Source organism: Sapajus apella, unplaced genomic scaffold (genome assembly GCF_009761245.1).
Source record: "Sapajus apella isolate SASKATOON/1434 unplaced genomic scaffold, GSC_monkey_1.0 scaffold4, whole genome shotgun sequence".
In the NCBI taxonomy this organism is placed as follows: domain Eukaryota; kingdom Metazoa; phylum Chordata; class Mammalia; order Primates; family Cebidae; genus Sapajus; species Sapajus apella.
The window spans coordinates 57243083-57268410 of record NW_022436944.1 but is presented as its reverse complement, the minus strand read 5'-3'; the positions used below and the strand labels follow the sequence as shown (position 1 = coordinate 57268410).

At 55.8% G+C, this 25328-nt stretch overlaps 2 protein-coding genes across 15 annotated transcripts in view; one reads left to right on the top strand and one right to left on the bottom strand.

The window, feature by feature from the left end:
- The window catches only part of PLCD1 (phospholipase C delta 1), a 38778-nt gene extending 27319 nt beyond the window's left edge, over positions 1 to 11459 (top strand). For 4 of the 6 annotated variants that reach the window (XM_032270378.1, XM_032270393.1, XM_032270407.1 and 1 more), the window contains exons 3-15: positions 1722 to 1950; positions 7436 to 7565; positions 7656 to 7887; positions 8515 to 8716; positions 8803 to 8947; positions 9024 to 9173; positions 9258 to 9416; positions 9636 to 9795; positions 9900 to 10016; positions 10386 to 10564; positions 10656 to 10788; positions 10862 to 11011; positions 11149 to 11459. In XM_032270378.1, the coding sequence (XP_032126269.1) occupies positions 1722 to 1950; positions 7436 to 7565; positions 7656 to 7887; positions 8515 to 8716; positions 8803 to 8947; positions 9024 to 9173; positions 9258 to 9416; positions 9636 to 9795; positions 9900 to 10016; positions 10386 to 10564; positions 10656 to 10788; positions 10862 to 11011; positions 11149 to 11234 (2072 nt within the window). In that variant the 3' untranslated portion in view covers positions 11235 to 11459. The remainder of the gene's footprint in view (positions 1 to 1721; positions 1951 to 7435; positions 7566 to 7655; positions 7888 to 8514; positions 8717 to 8802; positions 8948 to 9023; positions 9174 to 9257; positions 9417 to 9635; positions 9796 to 9899; positions 10017 to 10385; positions 10565 to 10655; positions 10789 to 10861; positions 11012 to 11148) is intronic. The other 2 variants (XR_004265859.1, XM_032270382.1) reach the window with 2 other exon arrangements.
- Positions 11460 to 11736: 277 nt separating this feature from the next.
- VILL (villin like) lies at positions 11737 to 25233 on the bottom strand. Of its 9 annotated transcripts, none has more exons than XM_032270307.1 (19): positions 25136 to 25231; positions 24645 to 24850; positions 22691 to 22799; positions 21331 to 21441; positions 20837 to 21036; positions 20287 to 20365; positions 20105 to 20203; positions 19441 to 19579; positions 18960 to 19060; positions 17427 to 17549; positions 16859 to 16996; positions 16597 to 16755; positions 15890 to 16069; positions 15185 to 15330; positions 14119 to 14263; positions 12794 to 12976; positions 12522 to 12593; positions 12092 to 12325; positions 11737 to 11958 (listed from the first exon to the last, which is right to left on the bottom strand). In XM_032270307.1, the coding sequence occupies exons 1-19, from the start codon at positions 25199 to 25201 to the stop codon at positions 11845 to 11847; spliced, it is 2604 nt and encodes an 867-aa protein (XP_032126198.1). In that variant the 5' UTR covers positions 25202 to 25231; the 3' UTR covers positions 11737 to 11844. The 9 variants fall into 9 exon arrangements, with proteins under 9 accessions (XP_032126198.1, XP_032126208.1, XP_032126226.1 ...); XM_032270317.1 differs by having other exon boundaries at positions 15974 to 16069; XM_032270335.1 differs by lacking the exon at positions 12092 to 12325.
- Between the last annotated feature and the right edge of the window lie 95 nt (positions 25234 to 25328).

Here is a 25328-nt window from a genome sequence, read left to right as displayed (position 1 = left end):
TGAGGAGGAGGCTGAGGGGCTGCAGGGCCGGGTGCAGGCTGAGGAGGAGGCTGAGGGCTGCAGGGCCGGGTGCAGGCTGAGGAGGAGGCTGAGGGCTGCAGGGCCGGGTGCAGGGTCCTGGAGCCAGGTATGCGCAGTGCAGAGCAAGGCCTTAAGGCCTTGAGACCTTAGACGCTGAGCTGGGGCCTCGTGCTGAGCCCGCCTTGTTGGCTGCCTCCCTTCTCTGGGTGAGCAGTGAGACCATTGTCTTCAATTACTCTTTACCCTCCGGGAAACAGAGGCCAGGTGAGGGAGGCCTGGAATAGCCTCCCCTTCTGCCCTGTTTTTTTTTTTTTTTTTTTTTTTTTTTTTTGGCTCTGCTGCCTGCTTTTTAAGACTCCCCCAATCCTGCCACTACTACCCACCCCCATAACTCTCGTTCCCAGAGGCCAAAGTGTTATCAGCAGTGAAGGCGTCTGGACTTCATCTCTGGTGCGGGTGAGGGCGCTGGCCTTGGGGGGTTCCATGGCTCGGGCTTCCTGTTTTTATTCCTGACCCAGGCAGCTGCGGCTGTACCCTGTGTGGGGCCGTGTGGGTCACTAGGGGCTGCAGGCAGGGGATTAAGCAGTGCTGTCCCCTGTCCTCCAGATGGCCCTGGGCTCACGTGCCCCACTCTGGCCCAGGCTGGCACATGCCACACATACATGTGGGCCCTGCAGGTGGCTAGGAGGCCCCCGGGCACTCAGTGTGGGTGGGCGCGGGGATCGACAGGTGGACTTGAGCTAGAGCTATTCAGGAGCAGGGACAGATGGATGAGGATGGGCAGGAGGGGGCGTGGTGGGGTGGAGCCTGGTCCTGCTGCTGGGAGCCACAGCATGAGCCCGGCTGGAGGGACTGGCTCCTGGGCAGGCCGCTCCTGGGCAGGCCACGGAGGGCACATTGGAAGCAATAGGCGGGGCCTGGCATCTTCCTGAAGCTTGAAAGGCTGGGCTGTGAGGGGAGGGCCGTCCCCTTGGCTCCTAAGGGCAGAATGATGTCATCTCTCAGAGCCCCGCAGCGCACCCTCCCATCCGCCTCTTGGGGCTGGGGAAGGCAGAAGCTTCCTGTACCTGGTGCTAAGGAGCTCCCTGAAGTCAGGACACATACAGCTGCACGCAGGGCAGGACCCTGTCTCCCTCCCACGCAGGGCTTCTCCCTCTGTCTTTGGCCCTCTGCCCATAGACCCCAGGGCCAGGGCTAACTCAGGGTGGTCACAGTCTCTTGAATGTTTGGAAGGGGGTCCTGGTGGCTCTGTGGCTTTGTGTGGGCAGGACAGACCCAAAGTCCAGTGCAGTCAGAGGGTGTGTGGCCTTCCCTGTCATGGGCCCCGCACTCCAGAGTGATCTCCGCATCTCTCCAGCCCTGCCCTGCCCCAGTCCTCTCCCTGGGGCCCTGCACCCCCCATCACCAAGACAGTGGGCCTGGGGTCCCAGATGCCCTTTCCGCCCTAAAATCTGTCTCTGTTCTCCACTCTGCCTGCAATGACCGTGTCTCATGCTCTGCCTCCCCCAGTTTCTGTCTTCCTCTCCCCTGTTTGTCCTCCATTGTCTGACCTCCTGCTCCTCTCCCGTCCATCTGGACTGTGGCTCTGGCTCTGTGTCTCCCAGCTGTGCCCCTCTCCATGGTGGCCTTGGCCGTGTCAGGGTCAGGGATTGACCTCACAGCGTTCTCTCCCTCTCTCCTCCACCGTCCCGCCCTCGCAGTCTCCATTGAGGACATTCAGGAGGTGCGAATGGGGCACCGCACCGAGGGTCTGGAGAAGTTCGCCCGTGATGTGCCCGAGGACCGCTGCTTCTCCATCGTCTTCAAGGACCAGCGCAATACACTAGACCTCATCGCCCCATCACCAGCGGACGCCCAGCACTGGGTGCTGGGGCTGCGCAAGATCATCCACCACTCGGGCTCCATGGACCAGCGGCAGAAGCTTCAGCAGTATCCTTCTGGTGGCAACGGGTCCAGGCCTGGCTTGTGGTTATCCCAGGGCAACCTGGGTAGGAAGGCGGTTTAGTTACTTTGGGCTGCCATAACAAAATACCTTAAACTGGGTGGCTTAAACAACAGAAATTAATTTTCTCATGGTGTGGAGGCTGAAAGTCCAAGGTCAGGGTGCCAGTATGGTCGGAGCCTGCTGAGGGCTGTCTCTTTTGCTGACTGTCTTCTTGCTGTGTCCTCACATGGTGGGGGGACACAGAGAGAGAGCAGGTTCTCTGCGGTCTCTTCTTGTAAGGGCACTAATCCAATTGCGAGGGCCTCACCCTCATGAACTCATCTAAACCAAATTATCTTCCAAAGCCTCGCCTCCAGATAGCATCACATTGGGGTGTTAGGGCTTCAACATATAAATTTTGGCAGGTTGGCGAGGGGTATGCAATTCAGTGGGGAAGCGGGGAAGGTACATGAAGCCCTCTTTGGTCTAGTCTGACCCTAGTGCCAACAGCTGTGCTGCTCCCTGATACACCCTGTGTCCCCCCTCTGTCCCCAGCATGGAGTTGGGAGTCTGGGGAGCCTGACAGAGCAGCCTGCTGCAATGGGAGACCAGTCTTGGGGATTTTAATCATTCTTTTTAATTCCGCCCCCCCCCACCTTAATCATGTTTTCTAAAGTTACTACACGATTTCCTCTGGGAGTTCAGAGGCCATGGTGCCTTCCTGTGCCATTCTTTGGGGAGTGATCAGGTACCCCGGGTCTGGTGTGTAGGCCAGCCTGTGGGCTTAAAACAAATTAACTTCAACCTCTAGTTACACAGTGACCCCCTGGCGTGTGATTCAACGTGGTCAGGCTTCTGGCGTGGATGGATTAGGGTGGAGCCAGCTCTCTCCATTTTTTATGGCAGCTTTATTGAGGTATAATTCACATACCCTATGATTACCCCATTTAAAGTGTGGAACCTGATTCAGTGCTTTTTAGTATATTCAGAGTCATGCAGCCATCACCACAATCAATTTTCATGCATTTCCGTCACCCCAGAAAGGAACCCTGCACCCCTGGCAGTCCCTCCCCACCTGACCTCGACCCCCGGCCCCAGTCGTCTACTCGTCTGCTTCCTCCCTCTACAGCCAGTGCTTGACTTGCGACCACGATGGGTTCCAACAGGCCCGTCGTAACATGATTTGGTCGTAAGTTGAGTAGGCTATGTGCGCGCGGAGATGGTAGTGCTGCCGGAAGCTGGTCTGCACTGTCGTACGCCCAGCTGGGCAGCGTTTGCGCTGCCAGACGTGGAGCAGTCGTGGCTGGCGATTTTGGTCGTAAAGTCGAATGGTCGTAGCTGCATAGGTCGTAAGTCGATCAATACCTGTATATCCTTTCCTGCTCTGGGCATGTCCGAGAAACGGGATCATGGAGTCTTGTGACTGGCTTCCTTCATTTAGCATGACGTTTGCGTGTTCATTCATGTCGCAGCTGTCAGCACTTCATTCCTAATTGTCTAGTAATATTCTGCTGTATGGATAGACCACATTTTATTTATCACCTCACCAGGTGGTGGACACTTAGATTGCTTCCGCTTTTGGGCTTTGATGAAGAATGCTGGTATTAACCTTCCTGTGTAAGTTTTGGTGTGTATATGTGTTATCATTTCTCTTGGAGTAGAACTGCTGGGTCACATGGTAACTATGTTTAGCCTTTTGAGAAACTGCCAAACCGTTTTCCCAACTGGTTACACCAATTTACACTCCCACCAGCAGTCAATGAGGGTTTCCGTTTTCTATATCTTTGATGACATGACATCTGTCCTTTTGATTATAGACACCCTTGTGGATATGAAGTGGTATCTTATTGTGATTTTGATTTGCACTCCCCTAATGATTCATGATATTGAGCATTTTTTTTCATGTACATTTATGTATCTTCTTTGGAGAAATATCTATTCAGGTCCTTTGCCCATTTTTTGGATCATTTGTCTTTTTATTATTGAGTTGTAAGAACTCTTTATATAGTCTAGATACAAGTCTTTTATGAGATTTATGCTTGCAAATAATTTGTCCATTCTGTGGGGTGTCTCTTTCTTGATGGGTCTTTTTTTAGGCTAGAAAAGGGAAACAGAGTGAAGAAGGAACAAAGAAATCTGGAGCCAGTTGTGAATGATTAGTTGTAAACATCCTGCACTCAGACCAGCCTCTTGATATTCTTTGAAGCACAAAAGTTTTTTATTTTGATGAAGCATAATTCATACACTTTTTTAATGTTGTTTTTTGGCATCATATCTAGGAAGGCTTTGCCTGATCCAAAGGGCTGGGGTTCCGGCAGTGAGCCCTGCACCTGGCCTGAGTTCTCAGTTTTATTCTGTGGTCTGTATGTCTGTTCACCACTACCACCGTGTTTTGGTTTCTGTAACTTTGTAGTAAGCTTTGAAACCAGGAAGTGTGAGTTCTCTAAATTTGTTTGTTTTTTTTTTTGTTGTTGTTGTTTCCAATATTGCTTTCGCTATTCTGGGTCCCTTGAATTTCTATATGAATTTTAGGATTAGCTTGTCAATTTCTGCAAAGAAGCCAGCAGGATTTTGATAGGGATTGTACTGGATGTGGAGATCAATTTGGAGCATATTTCCAGTTTAATAATGGCAAGTTTCTGATCCATGAGCATATAATGTCTTTCCATTTATTTATATCTTCTTTTTTTTCAACAGTGCCTTACGGTTTTCCAGGTTTTAAACAATTTCTTTAAAAGCATTTTATTCACTTTGCTGCTACTGTAAATGGAATTGTTTTCTTAATTTCACTTTCTAATTTTTCATTGCTGGTGTATATCCACTCTTTAGGGGACACATTTGGAGCCTGTTAATTTCTTTTTCTGTGTGTTTTTGAGCATGTGAAAGACTTTTTTTTTTTTTTTTTTTTTTTTTGGGATGGAGTTTCGCTCTTGTTACCCAGGCTGGAGTGCAATGGCGCGATCTCGGTTCACCGCAACCTCTGCCTCCTGGGTTCAGGCAATTCTCCTGCCTCAGCCTCCTGAGTAGCTGGGATTACAGGCACGCGCCACCATGCCCAGCTAATTTTTTGTATTTTTAGTAGAGACGGGGTTTCACCATGTTGACCAGGATGGTCTCGATCTCTTGACCTCGTGATCCACCCGCCTTGGCCTCCCAAAGTGCTGGGATTACAGGCTTGAGCCACCGCGCCCGGCCTACTGTGAGCTTTTTAAAAACCCCAGCTCTGTGGTGTTTTTGTCATAGCCACACCTTTGGCAGAGTGTTGACCTTGGACAATCTCATGCCCTCTGCAGAGTCCTGCTGCCCAGACCTTAAGATCATAAAGCCATTCCAGCTGCTGAATAGCCTTCAGCACACGAATCTTGTGCTTGGCTGGACCATTCTGAACTGGATTTTTTTCACCTGGCTTTCTGTCATCATTATTCTTTTCCACTTATATATCCATAGATATAAAATTTGGAAAACGGCCGGGCACTGTGGCTCACGCCTGTAATCCCAGCTCTTAGGGAGGCAGAGGCGGGAGGATAGCTTAAGCCCAGGAGTTCGAGACCTGCCTGGGCAATATAGCGAGACCCCGTTCTCCACAAAAAGGAAAAAAACAAAAAGACAAAAAAAATAAATAAATAAAATAAAATAAAATTTGGAAAACATATACGTTAGAATGAAGTTATAAAAATCCATCTCTTCCAGAAGCTTCTGATATTTGCATTTTCCTTCTAATATTTTTTCTGCAATTTATTCATGTGTTTTTTTGAGACATGGTCTCGCTCTCTTGCCCAGGCTTGAGTGTAGTGGCATGATCACGGCTCACTGCAGCCTCAAACAATCCTCCCTCCTCAGTCTCCCGAGTAGCTGGGACTACAGGTGCATGCTACTATGGCTGACTAATTTTTGTATTGTAGAGATGGGGTTTTGCCATGTTGCCCAGACTGGTCTCAAACTCCTGAGCTCAAGCGATCCACCTGCCTCAGCCTCACAAAGTGCTAGAACTAGAGGCGTAAGCCACCAAGCCCAGCCTTTCAGCATTTTAATTTGCCTAATGATGCATCTGCCAAAAATAGTGGAAGTCATACATACATAGTCCATTTTCTGTGTAACATATCATAATTATTTCCATAAACAGCTTTAATGACTATATAATGTTCCACTGAGTGTATGCACTATAAATTAGTGATCCATTTCTTTTTTTTTTTTTTTTTTTGAGATGGAGTCTTGCTCTGTCACCAGGCTGGTGTGCAGTCATGTGATCTCGGCCCACTGCAACCTCCGACTCCCTGGTTAAGTGATTTTCCTGCCTTAGCCTCCCTAGTAGCTAGGATTACAGGCGCATGACACCATGCCCAGCTAATTTTTGTATTTTTAGTAGAGACGGGGTTTCACCATGTTGGCCAGGATGGTCTCGATTTCCTGACCTCATGATTCACCCGCCTCAACCTCCCAAAGTGTTAGGATTGCAGGCGTGAGCCACCGCGCGCAGCTGATCCATTTCTTCAGTGTTGGATATTTATTATTTTATATTATATGTTGGAAACCAGCCCCGGTGGCCCACATTGGTAATCCCAGCACTTTGGGAGGCCAAAGCAGAGGATTGCTTGGGCCTAGGACTTTGAGACTAGCCACTTGGGCAACATAGGGAGACCCTGTCTCTACCAAAAAAAAAAAAAAAAAAAAAAGCCAGGTGTGGTGATATGGTGCACACCTGTAGTGGGAGAATCACTTGAGCCTCAGAGGTCAAGGCTGCAATGAACTGTGATTGCGCCACTGTACTCCAACCTAGAGGACCGAGTGAGATCTCACCACAAAAAAAAAAAAAAAAAAAAAGAGAGAGAGAAAGGATACGCTTGGAATGTGAATAGTACTTATCCCGAGGTGACAGACTATGGGGGATCTGTTTGCTTGTTTACTTTTCTGCATTTTCTAAATTGTCTACAGTGGGCCCTTTTTTAGCGAGAAAAGAACTGTTTTTAAAAATTTGAAAGGTTTGGCTGGGCACAGTGGCTCACACCTGTAATTCCAGCCCTCTGGGAGGCTGAGCTCGGTGGATCACCTGAGGTCAGGTGTTTGAGACCAGCCTGGCCAACATGGTGAAATACCATCTCTAATAAAAATTAAAAAATTAGCTGGGCATGGTGGCAGGCATCTGTGATCCCGGCTACGCAGGAGCTGAGACAGGAGAATCACTTGAACCCAGGAGGTGGAGGTTGGAGTGAGCTGAGATCACACCAGTGCCCTCCAGCCTGGGCGACAGCGCCAGACTCCGTCTCAAAAAAAAAAAAAAAAATTCAAATGTTTAAGAAACAGCAAATAGGAAAAACCCCTTAATGGGATGTGACGTTTTCCTCTGAAGAGGCCACTGAAACATGGATGTGTTGTAGGTCAGGCTGCAGGGAGCTGTGGCTATAGGTGGCTTCAGATGGAAACATCTGTGGCTCTGGCTGTGACTGTGGTGGGTTCCAGGATTCCTGGGTTCTTTCCTTACTTCTTGCCCAGCTGGATTCACTCCTGCTTGCGAAAAGCTGACAAAAACAAGGACAACAAGATGAGCTTCAAGGAGCTGCAGAACTTCCTGAAGGAGCTCAACATCCAGGTGGACGACAGCTATGCCCGGAAGATCTTCAGGGTGAGGCAGGAGCGGGGGTGGGGCTGCCTGCCCATGGCACCCTTGCTGGCCCCAGGCCTGCTCTGACAGCCGACTGTCTTGGCTCTGCAGGAGTGTGACCGCTCCCAGACTGACTCCCTGGAGGACGAGGAGATCGAGGCCTTCTACAAGATGCTGACCCAGCGGGCGGAGATCGACCGCACCTTCGCCGAGGCCTCGGGCTCAGGGGAGACTCTGTCGGTGGATCAGTTAGTGGCGTTCCTGCGGCATCAGCAGCGGGAGGCGGCGGCGGGGCCCGCGCTGGCTCTCTCCCTCATTGAGCGCTATGAGCCCAGCGAGACTGGTGAGAGTTGTTGCAGGGCGGCCACACTGGGCCTGGCCCAGGAGACCCCTGGGGAGACTTCAGCCAGAAAGGAGGGAGTGGGGGAGAAGGGGCAGCCTCAGCCATCCACGGCCCCTGCTCAGCACTTGCCTGTCCCATGAGAGCCAGCAGATGAGTGACACGACCCCGGCATCCCTGCCCTTCTCTGGTCCCCTTTGCCTCTTGGCACCTCCTTCAGGGGGCTTTGAGGACCCTTCTTCAGGAAACGAGAGGCGGCTGAAAAGCAGTTGCCATTCCTGCTTCCTTTTCTGTGTTCATTCTGGGCCCAGCTTTGAGATATACCAGAGCAGAGAAGAGGGGGCCCTGCTCTGGAGCTCCAGTCTGGGGGTACAAAAGAGGGGGAGATGACACTGTCCTCAGGGGCCTTAGAGTGTGCAGACAGGGGAGGAGGAAGAGACAGGGCCCCACTCTGGAGTAGCCACAGTCTGGCCTTGAGCCACAGACTTACCCTAATTCCAAGAGCTCTGGAAGACCGGCTCGGGCCAGGCAGGCGAGCGGGGTCAGAGGGCTCCTCCGTCCAGATGGGTGGGCACCCAGGAGGGCCTGCTGGAGGCTGGCTCTGACTGGCAGTGGCCTCTTCCCTCCCAGCCAAGGCGCAGCGGCAGATGACCAAGGACGGCTTCCTCATGTACCTACTGTCAGCCGACGGCAGCGCCTTCAGCCTGGCACACCGCCGTGTCTACCAGGACATGGGCCAGCCGCTCAGCCACTACCTGGTGTCCTCTTCGCACAACACCTACCTGCTGGAGGACCAGCTCACCGGGCCCAGCAGCACTGAGGCATACATCCGGTGCTGCCCAGGGAAGCCTTGGGGCGGGAGTCTGGGTGGGACCCAGAATGGGACCTGGAGGGTCCTAGCTGCCACCCTCCCCACAGGGCACTGTGCAAAGGCTGCCGCTGCCTGGAGCTGGACTGCTGGGACGGGCCCAACCAGGAACCCATCATCTACCACGGCTACACTTTCACTTCCAAGATCCTCTTCTGCGACGTGCTCAGGGCCATCCGGGACTACGCCTTCAAGGTGGGCGTGCCCCTGGCCGGCGAGGAGTGGGCTGCTAGGGGTGGCCAGCCCTCCTAATGTGCCCTTGGGCCTCCAGGCGTCCCCCTACCCCGTCATCCTGTCCCTGGAGAACCACTGCACCCTGGAGCAGCAGCGTGTGATGGCCCGGCACCTGCACGGCATCCTGGGTCCCATGCTGCTGAACCGACCGCTGGATGGGGTCACCAACAGCCTGCCCTCCCCTGAGGTGCGTGGTGGTGAGGGGGGCACCCGGGGGGAGGGCGGGGAGCCTGGACAGGTGTGTCTTGACCAGTTGCCCCTCCACCCCTAGCAACTGAAGGGGAAGATCCTGCTGAAGGGGAAGAAGCTGGGGGGACTCCTGCCCCCTGGAGGGGAGGGTGGCCCTGAGGCCCCTGTGGTGTCAGATGAAGACGAGGCTGCTGAGATGGAGGATGAGGTGGTGAGGAGCCGCGTGCAGCACAAGCCCAAGGTTGGAGGGGGAGCTGCGGGGCGGGGTGGGGCGGCCGGGCCTCCCCCCTCCCCTGGGAGGTCTGCCTTGACTCAGTTCTCTGCGGCTGTCACTCAGACCCTCTGCCCACTGTCTGTCTGTCTGTCTCCCTCTGTCTCTCTGCACCTGGGTTTCTGGCTTTCTCAGTGCGTACCCTGCCCCAACCTCTGAATCTAACCCGGGCCTCCCCATGGCCCCCAGGAGGACAAGCTCAGGCTAGCGCAGGAGCTCTCTGACATGGTCATTTACTGCAAGAGCGTCCACTTTGGGGGCTTCTCCAGTCCTGGCACCCCTGGGCAGGCCTTCTACGAGATGGCGTCCTTCTCTGAGAACCGTGCCCTTCGACTGCTCCAAGAATCAGGTGAGGCCTGGCCTCGCCCCCTCCCCTGCTCTGCCAGAGAACTGGCAGGGCAGGGCTCGGCCTCACCAGGAGGCCACTGCCGGCTGAGCCACAGCTCCCCTCAGGAAACAGCTTCGTCCGCCACAACGTGGAACACCTGAGTAGAATCTACCCGGCCGGATGGAGAACAGACTCCTCCAACTACAGCCCCGTGGAGATGTGGAACGGGGGCTGCCAGATCGGTATGGGCTGGTCGGGGCTGGAGGAGGGTTTCAGTCCCGAGGCCTGAGCCTCGAAGGCCATGCAGTGGAGCTCTGAGGACCAAGCACGGTCAAGTGCGGGGCCTTGTGGAGCTGCTGCTGTCAGTCTGGAAATTCCTGTCCACCAGCAAGTGAGTGTCTGAAACCTCATTAGCACACGAGCCCTTTGAGTTCCGACACCAGAAAGGGAAGGGGTGGTTGGCGTGGTGGGTCACTGAGGGTGGCAGGAGGGCAGCAGGCATTGGCGTGATGTATCTCACTGTGACCCTAGGCCTCAGTGTACCCGAGCAGGCTGTGCTCTAGGGCCCCAGGGTCAGCCCACAGCCTGCGACTGCTCTGTCCTGCCTGCAGTGGCCCTGAACTTCCAGACACCTGGGGCGGAGATGGACGTGTACCAGGGCCGTTTCCAGGACAACGGGGCCTGTGGGTACGTGCTGAAGCCCGCCTTCCTGCGAGATCCTAACGCCACCTTCAACCCCCGCGCCCTGGCTCAGGGGCCCTGGTGGGCACGGAAGCGGCTCAACATCAGGGTACGCCGGACCCAGGAGGGACAGGTGCCCATGGGCCTCCTTCCCCTCACCATGGCTCCTGAACTGTCCATTGTCCCCTGCCTTTCCTCAGGTCATCTCGGGGCAGCAGCTGCCAAAAGTCAACAAGAACAAGAATTCAATCGTGGACCCCAAGGTGACGGTGGAGATCCACGGCGTGAGCCGGGACGTGGCCAGCCGCCAGACGGCTGTCATCACCAACAACGGTAGGTGCTGGGCCCGGGCCGGGCCGCTGGGGCTGCCGTCCATGCGGTTGATATGGTGCCTGTCCTCCCCTAGGTTTCAACCCATGGTGGGACACGGAGTTTGCATTTGAGGTCGTTGTGCCTGACCTTGCCCTCGTCCGCTTCGTAGTGGAGGATTACGACGCCTCCTCCAAGAACGACTTCATTGGCCAGAGTACCATCCCCTTGAACAGCCTCAAGCAAGGTGAGTGTCAAGAGGAGGGGAAGGCCAGGTGGTGGAAAGTAGGGCCTGGCATCTCTTGGGCTAGGGCTGGCTGTCCCTTGAAGCATCTCCCAGAGTGACCAGAACTTGGTGTTCCCTCCTGCCCGTCCACCTGCCAGGATACCGTCATGTCCACCTCTTGTCTAAGAACGGGGACCAGCATCCGTCAGCCACTCTCTTTGTGAAGATCTCCCTCCAGGACTAGACTGGGGGAAGCCAGTGGGGTCCACACGAGGGCCAGGGCTGGCTCCTCCCAGCCTCTTGCTCGGAGCTAGGCCCCCAAACTGCCTTCAGCTCTAACATAGTGTGTGCTGCCGCCTCCCTGGGGACTGGGAGCTGTCCTTCATTCCGGTAGGGACAACACTGCAGCCTTCCCACCCTCCGGCCAGCCCATGGTCCAGGGTTTTTATAAAAATCACGATGAGATTAAGCCTTGTGGTCTCTTTACCTGGATGCCAGAAAATCCCCTGTGAAGTGTGCATGTCTGTGCCCCGCCATGTTCTTGAGTGCTGGAGCCCCAGCACCTCACTGTCTACCATGCTTGTACACACTTGAGTGGGGTAGGGGGTATCTGAGACACCAGCGAGAAACAAATCCCTCTGGAGGGTGGCACTGAGAGCTTACCCCTGCCAGCCCTGGAGGCGCCTTTCCCTGAGACATAGACCTGCTGAGTGGCCCCGGCTGGAAAAAACACATACCACAGCCTGTATGGACGGCCCGCTTTTACTGACAAGCAGAGGATGAGCAGAGCCTCTGAGGGGCGTGGGAGCAGGGCGTCTCCAGCATCGTAGGTATGTTGGGGTGGGGTCCTGGGCTCAGAAGAAGCCCAGCTGCTTTTTCTCCTGCCGCTGTCTCCACGTGGCCATGTTGTAGAATTCCTCCTTGGATTTCCCAAAGATATCTTGGAAGTCAGAGTCTGAGAGATAGAACTGGGGGAGGTAGAGGGGAGGGCGTCACCACGGCAGCTGCCGACCACCAGGGGTTCCTGCCTCAGGCTCCTCCAGCTCAGTGGCAGATGCACCAGTGCTGGGGCAGTGAGGGGCAGGGGTCTCAGGTGCCCACCTCCCTGCGGGCAGGGTCGACGCCCTCTGGCAGGTCCTCAGCGGCCTGGTGCATCAGTTGCTCCCGGGGCAGGGCCCCGTTGATCGAGGCGCTGGTGCTGCTGACGCCACCCGACTTGGGGCCCCGAATCAGCTCATTCCCTGAGCCGTCCTGGGAGCCCTTGAGGGCCTGAAGGGCCATGGCACCTGCTCTGCCATTGCCTGGCCCTCTGGATAGCTGGAAGCTGTTGACTTCCTGTCCAGAGAGGAGTCTCAGGCTGGGGAAGATGGGGACTCGGTAGCCCACAGGGAGGCTGCACTGAACCCACAGGCCTCTCCCCTCCCCCCCGCAGCCCCTCCCACCTACCAGGGCCTAGCACTTCCCCTGCCCATCAGGACCATGCCGTCAGCGCCCAGGCCCCTGCGGGGAAGCCTAGGGCCCCAGGACTCACTGCTGTTATCTCAGAGATGAGCGATGCTGTTCCCGGGCTGCCCTCCACCACTTCCTTGTTGGACGGGTCGGGCTAGAGCAAGAATGGGGGCAAGTATCAGGGCAGGAGGAGGGGGCACCAGTGGGACTCAGGAGGGGCCTGAGGACAAGACCAGGTCTCTCGCACACACTGGCAAGCCCCAGCCCGAGCAGTGCCGCCTCCTTCCCCCAGCCCAGGTCCGGCCCCTCTCCCCTCATATTAGAGTAGGGCTAGGGTTTTCAGGTCTCACTCACAGTCCACTTGTAGGGGTCCCAAGTGAAGAACCAGCCCGTGAAGGTGGGAGGCTCATGGCCCTGCTTGACCAGCACGATGGGTGTGGCCAGGCTCCTCCCTGCTGGGTGTGCCTTCAGGTACTCCTGGCCCCAGGCCACCGCCTTCTTCCATGCACCTGCAGCTCCCCCAAGCCACAGGAAGATCTGGGCCACAGAGGGGGCCTGACTTTTGGCATGGAGGGCTGCCCAGAGCTGACCCCTCCCTGTCCATCAGACGTCCTAGACAGAACCCCACATACACATCCCTGTCCATCCAGACCCACCCAGCAAGTGGCCCCACCCACATGTTGAACACACGAGACGGTCACGGGAATGCATGCATGCACACATTCAATCCGCAAACTTTTCTTGTGTGATTTACCTGGAGATCAATCCACAAATATTTATAAAGCACCTGCTGTATGCCGAGCATCGGTCTAGGTTTTGGGGAGTCAACAATGGAAAAAAAAAGGACAAAAATCCCTGCCCTTCTAGAGCTTTCGTGAGGGAGCAAATCGGATGGATGCCTGGGGAAAGGTGTCCTAACTAGAAGAAACCACCAGTGTAAAAGCCCCGAGGTGGCCGCGTGCCTGGCACATTCAGGGAACACAAGGAGGCTGCTGTGGCTGCCGCGGAAGCAGGGAGGGGGAGGAAAGGGGGTCAAAGAGTTGGGGCTGGCCAGGTCATGCAGGGCTGGGGTAAGGGCTCTGGGTTTGTTCTTAGTGAGATGGGAGCACACAGCTTCATCACCAATTCAAACAGTGCTGGGGACACACTCATCCACTGCCACACACTGTCAGCCACTGTTGTCAGACACAGCTGCACACAAACACAACAGCACTGTTTGCACAGCCCCACAAACAGCCTTCCATCACTCAGCCACAGCTGGTTACAGTCTCACGCACGCTCACCAGTTGCCACTGGTCTGGCCAGTTCTAGCGTCACGTGACCTTACAGTCACGACAAAGTGTCACAAGTGCACAAAGGCAAACGCTCATACCAAGCCACACACTGGAGTTCCACTCAGTCACCTGCAGCATCGACACACGCGTGGCCACGGGCGCTGTCACGTGTGTGGAGCCACACACGACGCAAGCACAGTTACCCGAGTCCCCGCACACCTGTCTCCCGCAGGCTCGCTGCCGCCACCTGATGACCCCTCACTCGTGGTCTCACAGGCACTGTAGCGAGACCCACCCAGACTCACCCAAAGCCCTTTGTACAGTCAGAAGGCTACATACACACCCAGTTACACAAACTGACACACCCCCGTTCACAGCCCCACCAGGCAGGGGTGGCCACCTTACCTCCTGCCAGGTGTCCAGTAACATGACGTCATACTGGCCCAGGTCCTCCTGGCTAAAGAACACCACTTCTGCAAGGACAAGGCAGCCCATCTGGCTGGAGCACTCAAACAGTCGTGGCTGGACACTGGGGACCTCCTCAGGGAGTCTGGCCAGCAAGGACAGCAAGGCTGTGAGCCACGCAGAGGGCCACACCAGCCTGTGGCACACGTGCCCCAGCCCAGGGGCTGGAAGCCACTTCTCGGGAGTGGGAGGCCTGGGCCCTCCTGGAGCCCCACCATTCCACTCCTGGAGCACTCTGCTCTGGGCACAGGGTCCCTCTCTGCTCACGGAGAAAGCTCTCGCCCGCCCAGCTGTGATGCAAGCTGCCCATGAATTTCCTAGGAGAGGGCTGCAGGGGAAGGGGAGGGCCTGAGCTGCAGTCTCGCCTCCCTGGGATGGGAGCTCCTCGGCCTACCCCTGGCAGAGATCAGGTTTCCAGCCCAAGGTGGAAGGAGGAAAGGCAGGCTGGGAGACAGGAGTGCCGAGCTCAGGAGAGCTGGGGGCAGGGCAGTGCATAAACCAAGCCCCACAGACGGGCCAAGAGCGACGTGGACTCGGCTCCCTCCTCCCCTTGAGGCCTTACTCCTACCTCCTACACAGACCCTGTCTGCTTACCCAGCAGACACACGACACCCCGAATACACCTGTTCTTGCACCCCCACACGCACTGTATACCCACACGTCCTATGACACCGTAGACGCGCACACCGGGCACCGTGACCGCTGGGGACTGTAGGGTGGGGACGTGCTTTGTCTCCTGGCCCAGGACCAAGACTGTGCAGGGAGGGGATGCTGCCAGCAGAGGGCGCCACTTCCCCACCCGCCCCAGCATCTTCCAGACCCAAGTGACTCAGGCCTGGGCGTGAAGGGTGGGCTGTGCTCCTGGTATCCTCTGTGAGGGGGAAGCTGAGGGGCCTCCGTCCTAGTCTTGTCTCTCCAGCTGTGTGTGTGAACCCCAGTCACCCATCCTCTCTGAGCCTCTCAGTTCCTCCTCTGGGTAAGAACACTCTCCTGCCAACCCTTTTACCTCTTGTTGCTGGGGTAGGGGGCCCGGCCTCCCAGGGCCTCCCAGAAGTGGGGCGGCTCCTGACCCTCCAGCACCGTTTCCTCGTTCTTCTTGGAAATGACAGTGACCGCCACCCGCGCCATCTCACGCTGATCACCGTTACAGCCCTAGCAGGCAAAGACATGGCTCAGGCCCTACATGAGGAGGGGTCTCACCTCCAGCCCCATATCCCATTCACAGGGTGTATGGGGGGGTACCAGGCCCAAGTTACAGGAGGCCTAAGCTGGCAGCAGGGCACCAGTGAACATGCATCTCCTCACCCTCCAGGCCTGTGTCCCTAGCTCATCTGGATCACAGGGTCTGGGACTGTCCCGGGGGGTCCACAGCATGGGATGGGAGGCCTCCAGGCTTAGAGGGTCAGTTATAGTTTATGCTGAAAATTAGAGAAAACTCCAGCAAACTGACATAGGCCTCCCCTTTTCCCAAGAGACCTGGGAAGTAACATGCCCCGTGCTCCAGGGAGTAAGGAGGGGAGGACCTGGCTCTGCCTGTCACTTTGTAATTTTCCCTGAGTTCCAGAGGGGACACTATGTCTTCTCCTCCCCGTTTCCCCCATTGATCTATCTGAGGCTGGACTCAAAGTCTGCATCCGCCGTGGAGAGGACCACCCCCCCGCCTGGCACCACCACCTCTGGGCATGAGTCAAGTCGTCAGTGCTGTGGGTACCTTCCCAAACCAGAGGTAGCAGACGCCAGCTATGACCAGCAAGAAGATGTCATTGGAGTTGAGGGAGGAGGCACGAGCTGGCACCTCCACAGTCCTGGTGCTGTAGCTGTCGGTGCCTTGCACGTGGAAAAGCCTCGTGGTGGGCGCTGACTTCCCCCTTCCATAGTGCCCAGCTCTCTCCTATGGAAGAGTAGGGCCTCAGGCTGGGGCAAGGGCTCCCAGGGACCCCTTCCTGTCCCACTGTGGGACATATTGCCTCAGGACTCAGGGACCCTTGCTTGAAACCACCAAGGCCCTCACTGGTGACGTCATCTGAGGAGTATGGGATCCTCTGGGTGTGGCGGGCAGGAATCCCCTCAGTCTGGGATAAGGACCAGCCCTTTCTAAATGGACCCTTCACCCCATCTCTGAGGGGTCAGGGCATGGGTGCTCAGGCCTTGGAGGTGGAAAGTGGGGACCAGTTTTGCCAGTGTGTGACCCAAGGCAAGCCCCTGGCTCCCTTTCAACTCAACTTCCTCATCTGGCTCTGGGACTGGGGAGAGAAACTCAGGCAGGGCTAACCTTGGAGCTCCTGGGACAAGCTTGGACAAGCTCCAGGAAACCAGGGAGAAGCAGGTCCCGGGCCCAAAGGAAGGTGCCGAGGAGCATGTGCAGGGGCCACAGCCCACGGAGAGGCAGGCAGGCTGCAGTGGCGAGGTGAGCCCTACCTGGAAGACCACCAGCTGGCCCTGGAAGATGGCAAGGAAGTGGGGGGGCTCGCTCCCCATGGTCACGTGCTCCTGCACTAGGGCGCCACAGTACATGGTGTCTAGCTCCTCAGCGTTGCTGTTCAGGGCCTCGATCTCGTCTGCGGTGGCCTGGTGGCCCTGCAGGTAGGGCAGTGAGGGCCTGGCCCAGCTCTCCCATCTCACTCTCAGAGCCCAGCCCTTGGGCTTTAAGGTGAGTGCCGCCTCCTTCAGGCTGGCGCACCTGCCATAGGTACAGGAGGTACTGGACACGGCCCATCCTCTGGTATGTGTAGAGCACTAGGTAGCAGTTGCCTGCACACAACTGTCCATGATGCTTGGGGTCCACGGGCTGCCTGCGTAAGTCCTGCATGCACCACACCTGGGGAATAGGGCACCAATGGGCACAGGTGGCTGATCTCCCTGAAGCAGCCCACCCATCCTGCACCTAGCTGGAAAGCTCTCCCCAGCCTCCGAGGCCCACCCTCAGCTCCAGGCCCATTTCAGGCTTTGGGCTGGGCATGTGCAAGGATCTGCAGGTGACCCTTTCTCCATGGACTCCTGAAACCCACCACACGTGGGAGATGATGGAACCGATCCCAGCCACATGCCCAGCCGTAGTCCCGACCCCACCAGCCACAGCCCTTGGTAGAGGCAGTTGGGTCCCCTCACAGCTGCTCGCTGCTCAGGCCAGGATAACAGAAGCCGGGCGGAAAGGGAAGTCTTGGAGCTCTTGAACGAGTTCCCTTTTTCAAGTGTCATTTAGAAAACACAAAGCCTGTTCAAAGACCGAAGGGAAAACACCGCCTCACATCGGTCAGTGTGGTTTCTTCTTCCTGTGGGTGGCCGAGCCTGGAGCCAGGCAGGCTCTGGTCACATCCCAGGTCGGCCCTGTGTTGGCAGTGACATTGTTCCAAGCTTTGGGCCTTTCCCACCTGTATACTGGGGATGGTGACACCTCCCTTACTTCACCTCTGCACAGCAGGAGACAATGCCTGGGTGTCCTTCCCCCCTCCAGACCCTGGCAGTTGTCCCTGGGGAGCTGCCCTCCAGACCAGAGCAGCCAGAATGCTGCCTTTCACAAAAGGGGCTGACTCTATCACAGGCTGCCTAAGAGTGGCACTTACCGGGCAGCCAGGCCCCCTGGCTCAGGCCCTCTCTCTGCCTGCCTGTCCACTGCCTGCCAGGAGGATCCCCTTCCTGACTCTCTGCTTGGCGCCTGAGTCCCGGAGTTCTCTTTCCCTCTCCCTCACCCTCCTGTCTTCTTTCCTGTCTCCGTCTCCCCTCCCTATCTGGCTCTCCTTCTCTGTGTCTATCCCATCTCTCCCTGACTGCTCCTCCTCTCCTGTACCTCACTGCTCTCTGCTCTTCCTCCACCCAGCTCCTCCTCCCTTCCCTCTGTCTCCTTCGTATCCCTGTCCTTCCCAGTCTTTGCTTCTCTCTGTCTCTCTTTGTGGTCCCTTCTCTGTCTTCCTCTTTCCCTGCTCCCCACCCCTCTCCCTTGTTGCATTTCCTCTTCTCTCAGTCTCTTCACTCATTGCTTCTGTCCACCCATATTAGAGCAAAGGAAAAAGGAAACCTTGCTATTTTCTCTGACCTCCACCTACCTCGAGAACTGGGAGCCCTCACACAGGCCCAGCAGTTCTGTTCCCACAATTTCACAGCATCCCCATATCAGCCTTGGGGCCAGATAGGACAACGGTTTCTGCCCCCATTTTATTTAAAAACTAGGACCTAAAAAATTCAGGGCTCTGCTAGGGGGTCAGCCAACAAGTCAAGATGCAACCCCACCCTATACAGAGCCTGGAAGTGGCCCTCAACCCTTGCCTCTCGCAGAACACTGGGCTGGGACGGGATGAGTGGTTGACAGTGTATGGCTGTGAGCTGGGGTTGGGTGTGTGGAGCTGTGATTATGTGTGATCATGTGTGATTTGGTGTGTCTGTGGGTGGTTGATGGTTGTGTGACTGTGGTCATTTCTGATGTAGAGTTTTTGCAGCTACATGTTTGCAGTTGTGTACTTGGCTATGATTGTGTGACTGTGATTATGTGCAATTACAAGGTGTATGTGTGTCTGTATGACAGTATGTTTCATTTTGTCCCACATGTGACCATAGGGCGAATTTAAGTGTCCAAGTGTTACTGTGCTGTGTGTCTGTTGTGTAAGTGCCTGTTGCTGTGTATGAACGCCTGTTAGGAGAGTGTGTAAATGTACGTGTCCTTTGGTGTCCCTGATTGTGTGTGGATGTGCAGCTGAGTCACTTTAGATAGCAGTGATACCGTTCACATGTAGGCAAAGCTTACCTCCATGTCCCCATCTTCCCCCAGCTAAGCCATTGCCCCTCACCTCCACCTTCCCAGAGCCGTCGTCCACCATCCTGAGCTGGGCGGCTAACTCAGGCTGGCTGTGCAGCTTGCCCACGTCCAGCTTTACATGAATCAGTTTATCTGAAGGTGGGGCAGCAGGTGTTAGTTGCGCCTTCTGCCCCATCCCTTCCCACACCATCCCCGCCCCGCCTACTTCTCAACCATCCAGTAAGATTCCAGGCCCTGCTCCGTCCTCGGCTGGCCACGCCCCTTTTCCCCAACCCAAGAAGGTTCTGTCCCACCCCCTCGGGCCCCGCCCCGCCCACTTACCCATCCCTCGGAGCAGCCGTTTCCTGCCAGGCCCCGCCCCCTCCAGCTCACTCCGCCCCTCACCCGTCCCACCAAGCTGCAAGTTCCTGCCAGGCCCCGCCCCCTTCATCTCACTCCACCCACTCACCCGTCCCACCGAGCTGCAGTTTCCTGCCAGGCCCCGCCCCCTCCGGCTCGCTCCGCCCACTCACCGATCCTGCCGAGCCGCCGGTTCCTGCTCCGCTTCTCAGTCCAAATCCGGAAGAGCTGCTTGAACGCGGCCGACTCGGCGCCGTCGTTCACCACCTCCACGTTGGTGTAGGTCGGGTAGCCCTTGGCCTGGATGAAGCCCTGGGGCGGAAGGCACCGTCAGTCCTGCGACCGAGTCCACTGTTCCACTCCCACCCCCCAGGGACCTACCCCCTGGGACAGCCAAGCTCTGAGAAGCGTTAATTAACCGAGCCCATGACCCACTTAACGAACTGACTCTGTCACCACCGACTTCTCTGAAGTCCCTGAGGGCAGGCAGGGTCCCCTTGGTCCAGGCCTCAGACAGGACAGGCCAAGTCAACCCTCACGGACCCCAGGCAGAGCCCTGTCTTCCCACCCAGTCCCACCCTGAGAAAGCGGGGCCGCCCAGTCAGTAGGTGCCCCAGGACCTGAAGACAGGGCCACGTGCCCCTTTTACACATGGTTTCTTCACTCTCAGGGCTCACAGGGCGGGGCTACCACCCCTTTAAGACTCCGGCATAGGATGTTTCCCAAGTCTAACTCCAGGGTAGGGTTGATTCCTCCTTAGATCCGGGCCAGTGCTGCCTCCACACGAAGACCCCAGGGCAGTGCTCTGTTGCTCTCAGACTGGGCCCCAGGGCTCACCGCAGCCCGGCTGAAGGCAGCCTTTCTCTCCTGGAGGCTAGACAGGCCTCCCTGCCACACATAGATCTTGAAGCCTCCCTGGTCCAGGATGTAGAAGTCCTGGGAGCAAGGGTGAGGCTGGTCAGTAGGTGGTCCCAGTGGGTGGGGAAGGGTGCGAGTGACTGGGGCCAGGCCTTCCTCACCTCCTCCTGCAGCAGATCCTGGGTCAGTGGGGGGGTCGCCAACTCCAGGACCACCAGGTCTTTGCCCTTCTCATAGATACTAGGAGGACAGGAACCCAGGTGTGGCCAGCCCAGCCACTCCCTGACCTGGCTCCACCCCAGCCCAGCCCCCCAGAGACAAAAGGCATGGGGGCTAGAGCCCTGAGTTGTAGTATTGATTTTACTGCAGCCTGCTGTGGAGCTTTAGGCAGTTCCCTGGCCCTGGCAGAGCGCCATAGTCCCTCTGTCAGTACAACAGGTTTCTCAGCGAGGCAGCCACACACCATGTAAGAGTATGGGCTGGAGCCGAGATCGTGCCACTGCACTACAGCCTGGTGACATTGCGAGACTCCATCTCAAAAAAAAAAAAAAAAGAAAGGAGTACAGGCTGGGCCCACAGTCCACGTGACCTGTTCCAGAAACCCAGCAGCCTTTTCTGGAGGGCTTTGTAGAGGTGCTGTGTTACTGCAGTAGTGATGGACACAGAGTCCTGGACTGCCCCACCCACGCTGCCCACCCCAAGTGTGCTCACTGGTACAGGCGAATATTGGCCTTCTGCAGCTGGTTGATATCCTTGTTGGGCATGGCGGCACGCAGGCTGCCCACCCTGCGGCCCAGCACAGACTCCATGATCTGCATGAGGTCTGGGGCTTTGACCTCATCATCTACCACGCCAATCTGTGCACGACCACCACGTTCCCTGTCCCGGATGCTGTAGGTTAAGGCCAGCCCCTGCGGGAGAGGACCTGGCAGTCAGGGTGTCACCCGTGTGCCCCCTCACAGCACAGACTTCTCCTGTCACTGCTCAGCTCCCAGAGGCTGGTGGGGAGAATGGCTGGTGCTCCCTCATCGTAGCATCCAGAGGACACCAACAGTGCAGGGTCTGAACTCAGCTTGGACCTCATAGGCATTTCTTGGGTTGTGGCAGATAGCCACGCCCAACTCTTGGGGTGGCTGGAGGATGGGCACTTGGAGGACCATTCCCCGACAAACCCCGTACTCTCAGTTCCTTGGGCAGACACTAACCCGAGCCTTCTCAGAAATGCTGGTCTTGGGCCCATTCCACTGAATCATCATCTTGCCTAGGTCCAGCAGGAAGATGTCACCCTTATTGAAGCTGTTCCAGGAGAGCTCCACCTACCAGAGCCAGGAGCAGGGAGGGGGACAGGGCATCACACCACCAGCATCTGCTAGACGGAAGCACGGCTGGGATGTGTCACCTGGTGCATGAAGTTGTATGCATCTGGGTGTACGTAGGCATGTGTGACTAGGCAATGCTGCATTTCACAGGGTATACGTGACTTATGACACTTCTCAATGCATGTCTGTAGCTCCATGTGTACACATGTATACAGGTAGGGTGCATCTGTTTATCTTTTGTGTTTGCATATATGCATGTATGTATGTGGGGAGATCACATGTGAACAAGTGTGTGTGCTCATGGTGACAGTGTTTACCTATGGATAATGATAGTCTCCAAATAGAGACACTTTTGTGAGTGAAAGGCAGTACTTTCGATTATGATGCCAGGATAATAGGAGAAACATGGAGCTTCACGGTGTCCCCCAATGCCCCGGGATGTATGGTCATTGGGTCTGTGGGTGACAATGCAGAGCCTATGTGGGATTATGTGTGTCACAGGGCTGCCCGTGCAGACCCACTTGCATACCTCAGGCATTCCCATCACACTGTAGACGTTGTACAACTGAATTTTCATGACACCAAATTCTGGCCAGATGGCAGCAAAATGTTTTGTTCTAACAAAACCAGTATTTTTCTTTAATTTCCTGACAGATGGAAGAAAGGGGTGCTGTGTTCCGATTTGTACAAGGGCACTATATGCACTACATGGACCGGAGGTGCACCCAGGGATAACAGCGGGGACAATGTGTGCGTACGGGTGGTAATGACAGTGTGTGAGGTTATGCCCTCCCCCCGAGTTGTGCGCTGCCTCTCGCTGTGCTGCTAACAAGGACCATTCATTGGTGCCATATCGTCTGCCCCATCTGCCCAAGGTCTTTTTAGAGACAGGGTCTTTCTCTGTCACCCAAGCTGCTGCAGTACAGTGGTGTCATCATGAATCACTACAGCCTCAAACTCCTGGGCTCAAGTGATCCTCCTGCCTCAGCCTCCCAAGTATCTGTGCCCAAGTTCTTAATATGTCCGTGAGACAGATGCAGAAACAAAAGGTCTGGGCAGCAGTGGCAAAAGTGGGGCTAGAAGCCTGGTATCCTCTCTGTTCTGGTTCAAGACCATCTGGGAATGCTGACAGCTCCTTGTCCTCCTTGGCTGACACCCCCAGCCAATTTCCAGCTTCCTTATATCTCAGCACACCCAGTCTGAGCCTAGTCCAGAGGTCAAGAGGCTCCCCTGGCAGCAGCCTTACCTCAGTGGCAGACATGTGTTTCCTCCCTTTGATGTGCAGCAGTCGCTGGATGTTGAACATGTTGGTCTCCACATGCTTGAGGTCAGACGGCAGACCTCCCTTCCTGTAGCTGAGGACGGAATAGCAGGAGGGTATCACGTAAGAACACAGATTGCCATGTACACGAATGACTGCAGATGTGAGCACATGCACGTATGCTCCTGCTTAACACATTGGAGTCTGTGTGAACACATGTATGTATAAGCCCATGGGTGAACACAGGACATGAGTGTGCATGTTTCCATGTGTAGTCATGGGACACATGCATATACATGTACATGTACATACATTTGGGGCATAGTATATATTTGTTTATCCCTGTAAGTCTAGATGTGAGTGTAAGGAAGTGGGCAACAATCCGGGCGCGGTGGCTCATGCCTGTAATCCCAGCACTTTGGGTGGCCAAGGCGGCTGATCACTGGAGGTCAGGAGTTTGAGACCAGTCTGGCCAACATAGTAAAACCTCGTCTTTACTAAAAGTACAAAAAACTAGCTGGGTGTGGTCGTGGGTGACTATAATCCCAGCTACTCAGGAGGCTGAGGCTGGAGAATCACTTGAACCCAGGAGGCAGAGGTTGCAGTGAGCCAAGATCACACCACTGCACTGCAGCCTGGGTGACGGTGGAAGACTCCATCTCAAAAAAAAAAAAAAAAAAAAAAAGTGGGCAACAGCATGTGTGTGTGTAGGTCACTATGGATATTCACACATGTCCATCTACAGGTGGACATACATGGGGTTGGTATGTGCTTCTGTATCTGCACATATGCCTGTGTGCATGCGTTCATATATATACTATATGCATGGATTAGGTTCAACTCTATGAAATGAAAATGATCAAATAAGAGCAATTTCCTGTATGTCCAAATGTACTGCAAGTGCTAATTTAAAAAACCTGTGAAGCAATTTACATCGAAACATATTCCTACCAGCACTGTAACATAAAAGCAAACTCAAAACAACACTGGTGTCTGCTCCTGGGTATATACCAAGGGAAATGAAAACATAAGCTTGTATACAAATGTTCATAAACAGATTCATAACAGCCCCAAAGTGGTAACAACCCAAATGTCCATTCAGTGACGAAGTAATAAAATGTGGTATCTTAATAACATGCAATATTACTCGGCAATACAAAGAATAACACACACCACAACGTGGATAAACCTGAAGACAGTGCGCTGAGCAAAAAGAGCCCGTCGGGGAAGAGCACTTGTTGAATGATTCCACGTCTATGACACGCCCGGAAGAGACAAATGGATAAACAGGAATAAACAGGAATTAGATGAGTGGTTGCCGAGGGCAGAGGATGGGGGTGCTGGAGGGAAATGAGGAGTGACTGCAAAGGGGTGTGGGGCTTCTTTCCGGGGTGATGTAAATGTTGCAAAGTTGACGGTGGTGATGGCTGCACACGTCTGTTAAAAATCCCTGACAGGTATGTGTACTTTTTTTTTTTTTTTTTTTTTTGAGACGGAGTTTCGCTCTTGTTACCCAGGCTGGAGTGCAATGGCACGATCTCGGCTCACCGCAACCTCCGCCTCCTGGGTTCAGGCAATTCTCCTGCCTCAGCCTCCCCAGCAGCTGGGATTACAGGCATGCGCCACCATGCCCAGCTAATTTTTTGTATTTTTAGTAGAGACGGGGTTTCACCATGTTGACCAGGATGGTCTCGATCTCTTGACCTCGTGATCCGCCCGCCTGGGCCTCCCAAAGTGCTGGGATTACAGGCTTGAGCCACCGCGCCCGGCCCAGGTATGTGTACTTTAAATGGGTGAGTGGCGTGGCGCATGAGCTGCATCTCGAACGTGTTAGCGAACCCCTCCCTCCCGGCGTTCCCCATTCAGGGGATGCGGACGTCGGCCCTCCCAAGACGGCGCCCGCCGAGGCACCGACTCCACGGCTCCGGCCCGCACTCACATGATTCCCGGGCGGAAGTAGCTGCGGAAGCAGTCGGACTCGTGGGCCTGCGCCTCGCGGTGCAGCACGGTCAGGGTCCCCCGCTCCTCCTGCAGCTGCTGCACGAAGGTGGCCGCGGCGCCCTGCGCCTCCGCGCCCGCCTCCTTCCCGACCCAGTAGTGCAGGTCGCTGGACGCCCCCTGTGTGGCCTTCAGGCTCTGGGGGACAGGGTCCGGGTGTTTGTGTACATGTGTTGCAGGGGAGGCGAAGGTGCGGGCGGAGAAGGGGAGGTTGGACCAAGGGCCACGGGGAGGCGTGGGGCGGGGGCTTCCGCGGGCATCAGGAAGCGGGAGGGAAGGGCCAAGGAACCTCTACGGCAGCGGCCCCCTTGTGGGATGTGATTCTCGGGCTCCCAGCTTGCCGCTTCCTAGGGCAGAGGTATGTCTGTGCCCCAGTTTCCCCAGTGCTGGGCCATGTCACCCCTCTCAGGCCGCCTTCCCCAAGCAACTCACGTGGAGGACGACATAGCAGTGCTCCTCAAAAAAGTTCCCGTAAGCCCCCTCGGGTACCGGAAGCATCTTGTGGTTCTAGGAGAGGACAGTGCGCTGTAACGACACAGGAGACCCCTCCGGGGTCCGGTGGAGGACGACGCTCTGAGTTGGGGGCAGGAGAAGCCTGGTGTGCGAGACCCCACGCTCTTCCGGG

Bases quoted from the DNA above. Each gene is read 5' to 3' on its own strand.
- VILL (XM_032270307.1), bottom strand. From the start codon at position 25,201: ATGCTTCCGGTACCCGAGGGGGCTTACGGGAACTTTTTTGAGGAGCAC. The intron at 20,204-20,286 runs GTGAGGAAGGCC...CCTTGCTCCCAG, and splicing joins AGGATCTGCTGCAGGAGGAG to GACTTCTACATCCTGGACCA. The intron at 19,061-19,440 runs GTGAGTGGGCGG...CCCCACCTTCAG, and splicing joins CCGGCGGCTCGGCAGGATCG to ATAAACTGATTCATGTAAAG.